The 14,919-nt window shown below is 40.2% G+C and overlaps 1 protein-coding gene across 1 annotated transcript; it reads right to left on the reverse strand.

Moving 5' to 3' along the window:
• Nucleotides 1-2,714: 2,714 nt before the first annotated feature.
• crybgx (crystallin beta gamma X) lies at nt 2,715-11,922 on the reverse strand. The gene is made up of 5 exons (XM_038985063.1): nt 11,893-11,922; nt 8,990-9,111; nt 7,776-7,911; nt 7,296-7,435; nt 2,715-2,850 (listed from the first exon to the last, which is right to left on the reverse strand). The coding sequence occupies exons 1-5, from the start codon at nt 11,920-11,922 to the stop codon at nt 2,715-2,717; spliced, it is 564 nt and encodes a 187-aa protein (XP_038840991.1).
• Between the last annotated feature and the right edge of the window lie 2,997 nt (nt 11,923-14,919).

Raw genomic sequence — 14,919 nt, forward strand, 5'->3', positions numbered from 1 at the left:
AATGTGTTATTAGTAGTATCTGCTCTGCATACTGTATGTGTTATTAGTAGTATCTGCTCTGCATACTGTATGTGTTATTAGTAGTATCTGCTCTACATACTGTATGTGTTAGTAGTAGTATCTGCTCTGCATTCTGTATGTGTTAGTAGTAGTATCTGCTCTGCATACTGTATGTGTTATTAGTAGTATCTGCTCTGCATTCTGTATGTGTTAGTAGTAGTATCTGCTCTGCATACTGTATGTGTTATTAGTAGTATCTGCTCTGCATACTGTATGTGTTAGTAGTAGTATCTGCTCTGCATACTATATGTGTTAGTAGTAGTATCTGCTCTGCATACTGTATGTGTTATTAGTAGCATCTGCTCTGCATTCTGTATGTGTTAGTAGTAGTATCTGCTCTGCATACTGTATGTGTTATTAGTAGTATCTGCTCTGCATACTGTATGTGTTATTAGTAGTATCTGCTCTGCATACTGTATGTGTTAGTAGTAGTATCTGCTCTGCATACTGTATGTGTTATTAGTAGTATCTGCTCTACATACTGTATGTGTTATTAGTAGTATCTGCTCTGCATACTGTATGTGTTATTAGTAGTATCTGCTCTACATACTGTATGTGTTATTAGTAGTATCTGCTCTACATACTGTATGTGTTATTAGTAGTATCTGCTCTGCATACTGTATGTGTTATTAGTATCTGCTCTGCATACTGTATGTGTTATTAGTAGTATCTGCTCTGCATACTGTATGTGTTATTAGTAGTATCTGCTCTGCATACTGTATGTGTTATTAGTAGTATCTGCTCTACATACTGTATGTGTTATTAGTAGTATCTGCTCTACATACTGTATGTGTTATTAGTAGTATCTGCTCTACATACTGTATGTGTTATTAGTAGTATCTGCTCTACATACTGTATGTGATATTAGTAGTATCTGCTCTGCATACTGTATGTGTTATTAGTAGTATCTGCTCTACATACTGTATGTGTTAGTAGTAGTATCTGCTCTACATACTGTATGTGTTAGTAGTAGTATCTGCTCTGCATACTGTATGTGTTATTAGTAGTATCTGCTCTGCATACTGTATGTGTTATTAGTAGTATCTGCTCTGCATACTGTATGTGTTATTAGTAGTATCTGCTCTGCATACTGTATGTGTTATTAGTAGTATCTGCTCTGCATACTGTATGTGTTATTAGTAGTATCTGCTCTGCATACTGTATGTGTTATTAGTATCTGCTCTGCATACTGTATGTGTTAGTAGTAGTATCTGCTCTGCATACTGTATGTGTTATTAGTAGTATCTGCTCTGCATACTGTATGTGTTATTAGTAGTATCTGCTCTACATACTGTATGTGTTATTAGTAGTATCTGCTCTACATACTGTATGTGTTATTAGTAGTATCTGCTCTGCATACTGTATGTGTTATTAGTATCTGCTCTGCATACTGTATGTGTTATTAGTAGTATCTGCTCTGCATACTGTATGTGTTATTAGTAGTATCTGCTCTGCATACTGTATGTGTTATTAGTAGTATCTGCTCTACATACTGTATGTGTTATTAGTAGTATCTGCTCTACATACTGTATGTGTTATTAGTAGTATCTGCTCTACATACTGTATGTGTTATTAGTAGTATCTGCTCTACATACTGTATGTGATATTAGTAGTATCTGCTCTGCATACTGTATGTGTTATTAGTAGTATCTGCTCTGCATACTGTATGTGTTATTAGTAGTATCTGCTCTACATACTGTATGTGTTAGTAGTAGTATCTGCTCTACATACTGTATGTGTTAGTAGTAGTATCTGCTCTGCATACTGTATGTGTTATTAGTAGTATCTGCTCTGCATACTGTATGTGTTATTAGTAGTATCTGCTCTGCATACTGTATGTGTTATTAGTAGTATCTGCTCTGCATACTGTATGTGTTATTAGTAGTATCTGCTCTGCATACTGTATGTGTTATTAGTAGTATCTGCTCTGCATACTGTATGTGTTATTAGTATCTGCTCTGCATACTGTATGTGTTAGTAGTAGTATCTGCTCTGCATACTGTATGTGTTATTAGTAGTATCTGCTCTGCATACTGTATGTGTTATTAGTAGTATCTGCTCTACATACTGTATGTGTTATTAGTAGTATCTGCTCTACATACTGTATGTGTTATTAGTAGTATCTGCTCTGCATACTGTATGTGATATTAGTAGCAGGGTTTTCTATCAACCTGTGAGAAAATATACCACAATGAATTCACCAATGACATCATCATCACAACCCTGATAACAAAACAACACACAACACGAGAAATTGTCTTTTTACTGTTTATTATTAAAATAGGTTTCTGGTAGTTTTGCATAATGTGTGTGTGTCAGGTGGAAGGGGTGCTGGTGGGGAGTCCTCCTGTTGGTTAGGGGGATTAGGGCAGGGGGGTTTACGAGGTTAGGGGGATTACAGAGGGTTTTCTTATTAATAGTTTTTACCTTTATTTAACTAGGCAAGTCAGTTAAGAACAAATGCTTATTTACAATGACAGCCTACCCCGGCCAAGCCCTAACCCGGACGACGCTGGGCCAATTGTGCGCCGCCCTATGGGACTCCAAATCACGGCCGGTTGTGATACATCCTGGAATTGAACCAGTTTTGTAGTGACGCCACTAGCACTGAGATGCAGTGCCTTAGACCGCTGCGCACCTCTGTAGTCAGTTGGTTAGTTATTGAAGCGGACCCGTCGCATGGAGCCCACAGTGCTGCTCTGGGAGCCCCAGTCAGAGGCGTTGTTGTAGTCACGTTTCTCCAAGACATAGTGGGGACCTCTGTAGTTAGGCTCCTGGTACACCACCCAGCTGAAGAGACAGGCAGACAGACAGACAGACAGACAGACAGACAGACAGACAGACAGACAGACAGACAGACAGACAGACAGGCAGGCAGGCAGGCAGGCAGGCAGACAGACAGACAGGCGGGCGGGCAGACAGGCAGGCGGGCAGGCAGGCAGGCAGACAGGCAGGCAGGCAAGCAGGCAGGCAGGCAGGCAGGCAGGAAGGAACAGAAAAATAAACAGTGTGATTAGAGACATATCACATTGGTTCCATCAACTAGAGCTTGTAGGTTACAACTTTGGGATTATCCCATTGATTCTACTGGGCCAGGCCAACTGGATTATCCCATTGATTCTACTGGGCCAGGCCAACTGGATTATCCCATTGATTCTACTGGGCCAGGCCAACTGGATTATCCCATTGATTCTACTGGGCCAGGCCAACTGGATTATCCCATTGATTCTACTGGGCCAGGCCAACTGGATTATCCCATTGATTCTACTGGGCCAGGCCAACTGGATTATCCCATTGATTCTACTGGGCCAGGCCAACTGGATTATCCCATTGATTCTACTGGGCCAGGCCAACTGGATTATCCCATTGATTCTACTGGGCCAGGCCAACTGGATTATCCCATTGATTCTACTGGGCCAGGCCAACTGGATTATCCCATTGATTCTACTGGGCCAGGCCAACTGGATTATCCCATTGATTCTACTGGGCCAGGCCAACTGGATTATCCCATTGATTCTACTGGGCCAGGTCAACTGGATTATCCCATTGATTCTACTGGGCCAGGTCAACTGGATTATCCCATTGATTCTACTGGGCCAGGTCAACTGGATTATCCCATTGATTCTACTGGGCCAGGCCAACTGGATTATCCCATTGATTCTACTGGGCCAACTAAATCAAACATCGATAAAGGACAGTATTTGACGTGTGTTTAGCTGCGTTTACATTACTGACCCATGACGGCAAGACGGAACTGGATGTCATGGTAGAGCTAAACCAGATGTTAGCCCTCGAAACTACTACAACGATGTTAGCCCTTGAAAATATATATATACGTATATTTTCAATATATAGTCATTGTATTATCAGGATATATTTAGAAACATCACATAGAGCCTAGCAAATAAGTTTAGTGGTTTAAAGAGCTGTAATCATTCTTTTTAGAGGTTTAAAGAGCTGTAATCATTCTGTTTGGAGGTTTAAAGAGCTGTAATCATTCTGTTTGGAGGTTTCAAGAGCTGTAATCATTCTGTTTAGTGGTTTAAAGAGCTGTAATCATTCTGTTTAGTGGTTTAAAGAGCTGTAATCATTCTGTTTGGAGGTTTCAAGAGCTGTAATCATTCTGTTTAGTGGTTTAAAGAGCTGTAATCATTCTGTTTAGTGGTTTAAAGAGCTGTAATCATTCTGTTTGGTGGTTTCAAGAGCTGTAATCATTCTGTTTAGTGGTTTAAAGAGCTGTAATCATTCTGTTTGGAGGTTTAAAGAGCTGTAATCATTATGTTTGGATGTTTAAAGAGCTGTAATCATTCTGTTTGGATGTTTAAAGAGCTGTAATCATTCTGTTTAGAGGTTTAAAGAGCTGTAATCATTCTGTTTGGATGTTTAAAGAGCTGTAATCATTCTGTTTGGATGTTTAAAGAGCTGTAATCATTCTGTTTGGATGTTTAAAGAGCTGTAATCATTCTGTTTAGAGGTTTAAAGAGCTGTAATCATTCTGTTTAGTGATTTAAAGAGCGGTAATCATTCTGTTTAGAGGTTTAAAGAGCTGTAATCATTCTGTTTAGAGGTTTAAAGAGCTGTAATCATTCTGTTTGGAGGTTTAAAGAGCTGTAATCATTCTGTTTAGTGGTTTAAAGAGCTGTAATCATTCTGTTTGGAGGTTTAATGAGCTGTAATCATTCTGTTTAGAGGTTTAAAGAGCTGTAATCATTCTGTTTAGAGGTTTAAAGAGCTGTAATCATTCTGTTTAGTGGTTTAAAGAGCTGTAATCATTCTGTTTGGAGGTTTAAAGAGCTGTAATCATTCTGTTTAGTGGTTTAAAGAGCTGTAATCATTCTGTTTAGATGTTTAAAGAGATGTAATCATTCTATTTAGAGTTTTAAAGAGCTGTAATCATTCTGTTTAGAGGTTTAAAGAGCTGTAATCATTCTGTTTAGTGGTTTAAAGAGCTGTAATCATTCTGTTTAGAGGTTTAAAGAGCTGTAATCATTCTGTTTGGAGGTTTAAAGAGCTGTAATCATTCTGTTTAGAGGTTTAAAGAGCTGTAATCATTCTGTTTAGAGATTTAAAGAGCTGTAATCATTCTGTTTAGAGGTTTAAAGAGCTGTAATCATTCTGTTTAGAGATTTAAAGAGATGTAATCATTCTGTTTAGATGTTTAAAGAGATGTAATCATTCTATTTAGAGTTTTAAAGAGCTGTAATCATTCTGTTTAGAGGTTTAAAGAGCTGTAATCATTCTGTTTGGAGGTTAAAAGAGCTGTAATCATTCTGTTTAGAGGTTTAAAGAGATGTAATCATTCTGTTTGGAGGTTTAAAGAGATGTAATCATTCTGTTTGGAGGTTTAAAGAGATGTAATCATTCTGATTAGAGGTTTAAAGATATGTAATCATTCTGTTTAGTGGTTTAAAGAGCTGTAATCATTCTGTTGGGAGGTTTAAAGAGCTGTAATCATTCTGTTTGGAGGTTTAAAGAGCTGTAATCATACGGTTTGGAATTTTGGATGTAAGCTAGGATGTTTTTCAAACAAGCAAAACTTTTTATGAGTAGATAATGTGTATGGATATTAGGACCTGGGAGGTATCAGTGAAACAAAAGGCAAGGGCCTTCACTACAGACCAGAGGTGGATTCAACAAATGGAAATAGTTTGCGAATGTTAGCTAACGTTAGCTAAAACATCCCATTTGTTTTGTATCAGCATCGAACGTTAGCTAACCCTGACTAACAGTCAGACAAGGTAGCGTGCGGTGAACACGTCTGTTTGGGGTCTAAACTGACGCTACAAATAGTTCTGTGGTCATGTGAGGTTTCTACACGTGGAGGAAGAACAGAAAAGTCAGATGCGGTTTAAATATTGCCGCTAAAAATATATATTTACAGTTTCACCATAACATTTTGGAATGTTCATTCAAATCTTTCAACTGAAAATGTTACTAGGTGAAACAAAGAGAACCCTTGTTGACCTCTCCTCGGGGTCAACCCCCTATGTATAGGACGTGTACCAACGCTCCTCCCACCAGGGCAAATGCAGCACTACTCAAGTACAATATTTGGTTGTGTCCTAAATAGCATTTACAGGTCCTGGTCAAAAGTAGTACACTAAATAGGGAATAGGGTGCCATTTGCCTCTAACCTGGGTATCTGGACCTGGTAGGTCTAGGAGGATAGAGGCAGCCCTGTTCAGACTGTATATTATAGAGGACTACTTACGCTCCTCCCAGGACACGGATAGAGGCAGCCCTGTTCAGACTGTATATTATAGAGGAGTACTTACGCTCCTCCCAGGACACGGATAGAGGCAGCCCTGTTCAGACTGTATATTATAGAGGACTACTTACGCTCCTCCCAGGACACGGATAGAGGCAGCCCTGTTCAGACTGTATATTATAGAGGACTACTTACGCTCCTCCCAGGACACGGATAGAGGCAGCCCTGTTCAGACTGTATATTATAGAGGAGTACTTACGCTCCTCCCAGGACACGGATAGAGGCAGCTCTGTTCAGACTGTATATTATAGAGGACTACTTACGCTCCTCCCAGGACACGGATAGAGGCAGCCCTGTTCAGACTGTATATTATAGAGGACTACTTACGCTCCTCCCAGGACACGGATAGAGGCAGCTCTGTTCAGACTGTATATTATAGAGGACTACTTACGCTCCTCCCAGGACACGGATAGAGGCAGCCCTGTTCAGACTGTATATTATAGAGGAGTACTTACGCTCCTCCCAGGACACGGATAGAGGCAGCCCTGTTCAGACTGTATATTATAGAGGAGTACTTACGCTCCTCCCAGGACACGGATAGAGGCAGCCCTGTTCAGACTATATATTATAGAGGACTACTTACGCTCCTCCCAGGACACGGATAGAGGCAGCCCTGTTCAGACTGTATATTATAGAGGACTACTTACGCTCCTCCCAGGACACGGATAGAGGCAGCTCTGTTCAGACTGTATATTATAGAGGAGTACTTACGCTCCTCCCAGGACACGGATAGAGGCAGCCCTGTTCAGACTGTATATTATAGGGGACTACTTACGCTCCTCCCAGGACACGGATAGAGGCAGCCCTGTTGAGACTGTATATTATAGAGGAGTACTTACGCTCCTCCCAGGACACGGATAGAGGCAGCCCTGTTCAGACTGTATATTATAGAGGAGTACTTACGCTCCTCCCAGGACACGGATAGAGGCAGCCCTGTTCAGACTGTATATTATAGAGGAGTACTTACGCTCCTCCCAGGACACGGATAGAGGCAGCCCTGTTGAGACTGTAGCGAGTCATCATGTTGGGTATGTCATCCTGTAGTTCTGTCCTCTTACCAGAGAACCCAGCCCTCTCAAACAGATGGGCTCGGGCAGGAGACGAGTCCTGGGAGAGATGATAGAGGGTTAGTGTGTGTGTGTTTGTCCCAGTCTGTGTGGGTCGTCCTCAGGGGATAATTGTACCAGGTTGGCCAATAACAGAAACTATCAGCTAGTCATTTTAGTTTGTGAGTATTTCCCCTGTGTGTGTGTGTGTGTGTGTGTGTGTGTGTGTGTGTGTGTGTGTGTGTGTGTGTGTGTGTGTGTGTGTGTGTGTGTGTGTGTGTGTGTGTGTGTGTGTGTGTGTGTGTGTGTGTGTGTGTGTGTGTGTGTGTGTGTGTGTGTCTGTGTCTGTGTCTGTGTCTGTCTGTGCTCGTATGCCTCTCTGTGGGTCCTCTCCGTCTCACCTGTTTGACTGAACGCACCGAGGAGACATGGTCCACCTGGGCACACCACTTGTCGTAGCAGTTGTACTCTCCCTTCTCTGCCATGTCCCACAGGTACTGACGCCCTCTGAAGTTCTCCTGCTCGTAGCCCACCCACCTGAACCACACACACACAGACACAACCTCTGAACAGTGGAACAGTGACTGCAGAGAACAACAGTGTGGTGGAGGGGAAAGCTGGGGACACGATACATCTATATGTCTTAGGATGACCACATTAGGAATGTAATTGTGAAAGAACAGGATTGGCCAGATCTGAATTACTGCAATGATACTGAAAATCATTTCCTGCTCGGAGAAGAATAAACTATATTCTATTTGATTATATTCTCTTTTGTTCTGAATGATATTGGTATTTTTGAAGTGAACATGTATTTCTGTTAAAGTGATATAATCCAGAGTTTTCTATACAGAACGTGTGTCATTTTGCAGTGACATATTAATGTCACTAGGTGGCTCCACTCCACTTATGATCCATCTCCACAGAGCCCCAACGCTCCATCTCCACAGAGCCCCAACGCTCCATCTCCACAGAGCCCCAACGCTCCATCTCCACAGAGCCCCAACGCTCCATCTCCACAGAGCCCTAACCCACTAACCCTCCATCTCCACAGAGCCCTAACCCTAACCCACTTACCCTCCATCTCCACAGAGCCCTAACCCTAACCCACTTACCCTCCATCTCCACAGAGCCCTAACCCACTTACCCTCCATCTCCACAGAGCCCTTACGCTCCATCTCCACAGAGCCCTAACCCTCCATCTCCACAGAGCCCTAACCCTAACCCACTAACCCTCCATCTCCACAGAGCCCTAACCCTAACCCACTTACCCTCCATCTCCACAGAGCCCTAACCCACTTACCCTCCATCTCCACAGAGCCCTTACGCTCCATCTCCACAGAGCCCTAACCCTCCATCTCCACAGAGCCCTAACCCTAACCCACTAACCCTCCATCTCCACAGAGCCCTAACCCTAACCCACTTACCCTCCATCTCCACAGAGCCCTAACCCACTTACCCTCCATCTCCACAGAGCCCTAACCCACTTACGCTCCATCTCCACAGAGCCCTAACCCTCCATCTCCACAGAGCCCTAACCCTAACCCACTTACCCTCCATCTCCACAGAGCCCTAACCCTCCATCTCCACAGAGCCCTAACTCTAACCCACTTACGCTCCATTCTCCACCTGCACAGAGTTGCATCTCTCTGGGAAGTTCTTGTCGCTTAGTTTCTGGCAGTCGGCACTCAGGTCCAGACGTCTGCCGGCAAAATTACGCTGTTCGAAAAGGGTCACCTGACAACACAATAACAACACACAAAATAGCATCATCATCAACAACGACCACTAAGTAAATATTAACAGCTCTCTCTAACTTATTGACGTGGTACATGGTACATCTCTATGAAATTACTAACTTATTGACATGGTACATGGTACATCTCTATGAAATATCTAACTTATTGACATGGTACATGGGCTTTCTCTATGAAATAACCAACTTATTGACATGGTACATCTCTATGAAATAACTAACTTACTGACGTGGTACATCTCTATGAAATTACTAACTTATTGACATGGTACACCTCTATGAAATTACTAACTTATTGACATGGTACATCTCTATGAAATAACTAACTGACATGGTACATGGTACATCTCTATGAAATAACTAACTTACTGACATGGTACATGGTACATCTCTATGAAATAACTAACTTATTGACGTGGTACATGGTACATCTCTATGAAATAACTAACTTATTGACATGGTACATGGTACATCTCTATGAAATAACTAACTTATTGATGTGGTACATGGTACATCTCTATGAAATAACTAACTTACTGACGTGGTACATGGTACATCTCTATGAAATAACTAACTTATTGACGTGGTACATGGTACATCTCTATGAAATAACTAACTTATTGATGTGGTACATGGTACATCTCTATGAAATAACTAACTTATTGACATGGTACATCTCTATGAAATAACTAACTTACTGACATGGTACATCTCTATGAAATAACTAACTTATTGACGTGGTACATGGGCTTTCTCTATGAAATAACTAACTTATTGACATGGTACGTGGTACATCTCTATGAAATATCTAACTTAATGATGTGGTACATGGTACATCTCTATGAAATATCTAACTTAATGATGTGGTACATGGTACATCTCTATGAAATAACTAACTTATTGACGTGGTACATGGGCTTTCTCTATGAAATAACTAACTTATTGACATGGTACATCTCTATGAAATAACTAACTTACTGACATGGTACATCTCTATGAAATAACTAACTTATTGACGTGGTACATGGTACATCTCTATGAAATAACTAACTTATTGACATGGTACATGGTACATCTCTATGAAATAACTAACTTATTGATGTGGTACATGGTACATCTCTATGAAGTAACTAACTTATTGATGTGGTACATCTCTATGAAATAACTAACGTATTGACGTGGTACATGGTACATCTCTATGAAATAACTAACTTATTGACATGGTACACCTCTATGAAATTACTAACTTATTGACGTGGTACATCTCTATGAAATAACTAACTTATTGATGTGGTACATGGTACATCTCTATGAAATAACTAACTTACTGACATGGTACATGGTACATCTCTATGAAATAACTAACTTACTGACATGGTACATCTCTATGAAATAACTAACTTATTGACGTGGTACATCTCTATGAAATAACTAACTTACCGACATGGTACATCTCTATGAAATAACTAACTTACTGACGTGGTACATGGTACATCTCTATGAAATAACTAACTTACTGACGTGGTACATCTCTATGAAATAACTAACTTACCGACATGGTACATCTCTATGAAATAACTAACTTACTGACGTGGTACATGGTACATCTCTATGAAATAACTAACTTACTGACGTGGTACATCTCTATGAAATAACTAACTTACTGACGTGGTACATCTCTATGAAATAACTAACTTACTGACGTGGTACATGGGCTTTCTCTATGAAATAACTAACTTACTGACATGGTACATCTCTATGAAATAACTAACTTATTGACATGGTACATGGGCTTTCTCTATGAAATAACTAACTTATTGACATGGTACATGGTACATCTCTATGAAATAACTAACTTACTGACGTGGTACATGGTACATCTCTATGAAATAACTAACTTACTGACATGGTACATCTCTATGAAATAACTAACTTACTGACGTGGTACATGGTACATCTCTATGAAATAACTAACTTATTGACGTGGTACATCTCTATGAAATAACTAACTTACTGACATGGTACATCTCTATGAAATAACTAACTTACTGACATGGTACATGGGCTTTCTCTATGAAATAACTAACTTATTGACATGGTACATGGTACATCTCTATGAAATAACTAACTTATTGACATGGTACATGGTACATCTCTATGAAATATTCTATACAGACGTGTGTCATTTTGCAGTGACATATTAATGTCACTAGGTGGCTCCACTCCACTTATGATCCATCTCCACAGAGCCCCAACGCTCCATCTCCACAGAGCCCCAACGCTCCATCTCCACAGAGCCCCAACGCTCCATCTCCACAGAGCCCCAACGCTCCATCTCCACAGAGCCCTAACCCACTAACCCTCCATCTCCACAGAGCCCTAACCCTAACCCACTTACCCTCCATCTCCACAGAGCCCTAACCCTAACCCACTTACCCTCCATCTCCACAGAGCCCCAACGCTCCATCTCCACAGAGCCCCAGCGCTCCATCTCCACAGAGCCCCAACGCTCCATCTCCACAGAGCCCTAACCCTAACCCTCCATCTCCACAGAGCCCTAACCCTAACCCACTTACCCTCCATCTCCACAGAGCCCTAACCCACTTACCCTCCATCTCCACAGAGCCCTTACGCTCCATCTCCACAGAGCCCTAACCCTCCATCTCCACAGAGCCCTAACCCTAACCCCTAACCCTCCATCTCCCAGAGCCCTAACCCTAACCCACTTACCCTCCATCTCCACAGAGCCCTAACCCACTTACCCTCCATCTCCCAGAGCCCTTACGCTCCATCTCCACAGAGCCTACCTCCATCTCCACAGAGCCCTAACCCTAACCCACTACCCTCCATCTCCACAGAGCCCTAACCCTAACCCACTTACCCTCCATCTCCACAGAGCCCTAACCCACTCCTCCATCTCCACAGCCCTAACCACTTACGCTCCACTCCACAGAGCCTAACCCCATCTCCACAGAGCCCTAACCTCCATACCCTCCATCTCCAGAGCCTACTCAACCTACCTCATCTCCACAGAGCCTACCTCATCTCACAGACCTAACTCTAACCCACTTACGCTCCATTCTCCACCTGCACAGAGTTGCATCTCTCTGGGAAGTTCTTGTCGCTTAGTTTCTGGCAGTCGGCACTCAGGTCCAGACGTCTGCCGGCAAATTACGCTGTTCGAAAAGGGTCACCTGACAACACAATAACACACACAAAAATAGCATCATCATCAACAACGACCACTAAGTAAATATTAACAGCTCTCTCTAACTTATTGACGTGGTACATGGTACATCTCTATGAAATTACTAACTTATTGACATGGTACATGGTACATCTCTATGAATATCTAACTTATTGACATGGTACATGGGCTTTCTCTATGAAATAACCAACTTATTGACATGGTACATCTCTATGAAATAACTAACTTACTGACGTGGTACATCTCTATGAAATTACTAACTTATTGACATGGTACACCTCTATGAAATTACTAACTTATTGACATGGTACATCTCTATGAAATAACTAACTGACATGGTACATGTACTATCTATGAATAACTAACTATTGACGTGGTACATGGTACATCTCTATGAAATAACTAACTTATTGACATGGTACATGGTACATCTCTATGAAATAACTACTTATTGATGTGGTACATGGTACATCTCTATGAAATAACTAACTTCTGACGTGGTACATGTACTCTCTTGAAATAACTACTTTTGACGTGGTACATGGTACATCTCTATGAAATAACTAACTTATTGATGTGGTACATGGTACACTCTATAAATAACTAACTTATGACATGGTACATCTCTATGAATAACTAACTTATTGACATGGTACATCTCTATGAAATAACTAACTTATGACATGTACATCTCTATGAATAACTAACTTATTGATATGGTACATCTCTAGAAATACTAACTTACTGGCATGGTACATCTCTATGAAATAACTAACTTATTGACGTGGTACATGGTACATCTCTATGAATACTAACTTATTGACATGGTACATGTTCTCTATGAAATAACTAACTTACTGACATGGTACATCTCTATGAAATAACTAACTTACTGACGTGGTACATGGTACATCTCTATGAAATAACTAACTTATTGATGTGGTACATCTCTATGAAATAACTAACGTATTGACGTGGTACATGGTACATCTCTATGAAATAACTAACTTATTGACATGGTACATCTCTATGAAATTACTAACTTATTGACGTGGTACATCTCTATGAAATAACTAACTTATTGACATGGTACATCTCTATGAAATAACTAACTTACTGACTGGTACATGGTACATCTCTATGAAATACTAACTTACTGACTGGTACATCTCTATGAAATAACTAACTTATGACGTGGTACATCTCTATGAAATAACTAACTATTGACGTGGTACATGGTACATCTCTATGAATAACTAACTTATGACATGGTAAGGTACATCTCTATGAAATAACTAACTTACTGACGTGGTACATGGTACATCTCTATGAAATAACTAACTTATTGACATGGTACATCTCTATGAAATAACTAACTTACTGACGTGGTACATCTCTATGAAATAACTAACTTATTGACGTGGTACATGGTATCTCTATGAAATAACTAACTTCACTGAGTGTCATGGTACATCTCTATGAAATAACTAACTTACTGACGTGGTACATCTCTATGAAATAACTAACTTACTGAAATGGTACATCTCTATGAAATAACTAACTTACTGACATGGTACATCTCTATGAAATAACTAACTTACTGACGTGGTACATGGTACATCTCTATGAAATAACTAACTTATTGACATGGTACATCTCTATGAAATAACTAACTTATTGACATGGTACATCTCTATGAAATAACTAACTTACTGACATCGTACATCTCTATGAAATAACTAACTTATTGACATGGTACATCTCTATGAAATAACTAACTTACTGACATGGTACATCTCTATGAAATAACTAACTTATTGACGTGGTACATCTCTATGAAATAACTAACTTACTGACATGGTACATCTCTATGAAATAACTAACTTATTGCTGGTACATGGCTTCTCTATGAATAACTAACTTACTGACATGGTACATCTCTATATGAAATACTAACTTATTGACATGGTACATGGCTTTCTCTATGAAATAACTAACTTATTGACATGGTACGTGGTACATCTCTATGAAACTAACTTATGACATGGTACATCTCTATGAAATAACTAACTTACTGACGTGGTACATCTCTATGAATAACTAACTTATTACGTGGTACATGGCTTTCTCTTGAAATAACTAACTTATTGACTGGATGGTACATCTCTATGAAATAACTAACTTATTGACATGGTACATGGTACATCCTATGAATAACTAACTTATTGACATGTTACGTGGTACATCTCTATGAAACTAACTCTTATTGACGTGGTACATCTCTATGAAATAACTAACTATTACTGACATGGTACTCTCTATGAAATAACTAACTTATTGACGTGGTACATGGGCTTCTCTATGAAATAACTAACTTATTGACATGGTACTGGTACATCTCTATGAAATACTAACTTAATATGTGGTACATGGTACATCTCTATGAAATATCTAACTTAATGATGTGACATGGTACATCTCTATGAAATAACTAACTTATTGACTGGTACATGGCTTCTCTATGAAATAACTAACTTATTGCATGGTACATCTCTATGAAATAACTAACTTATGACGTGGT

This window comes from Salvelinus namaycush, unplaced genomic scaffold, assembly GCF_016432855.1.
Source record: "Salvelinus namaycush isolate Seneca unplaced genomic scaffold, SaNama_1.0 Scaffold289, whole genome shotgun sequence".
In the NCBI taxonomy this organism is placed as follows: domain Eukaryota; kingdom Metazoa; phylum Chordata; class Actinopteri; order Salmoniformes; family Salmonidae; genus Salvelinus; species Salvelinus namaycush.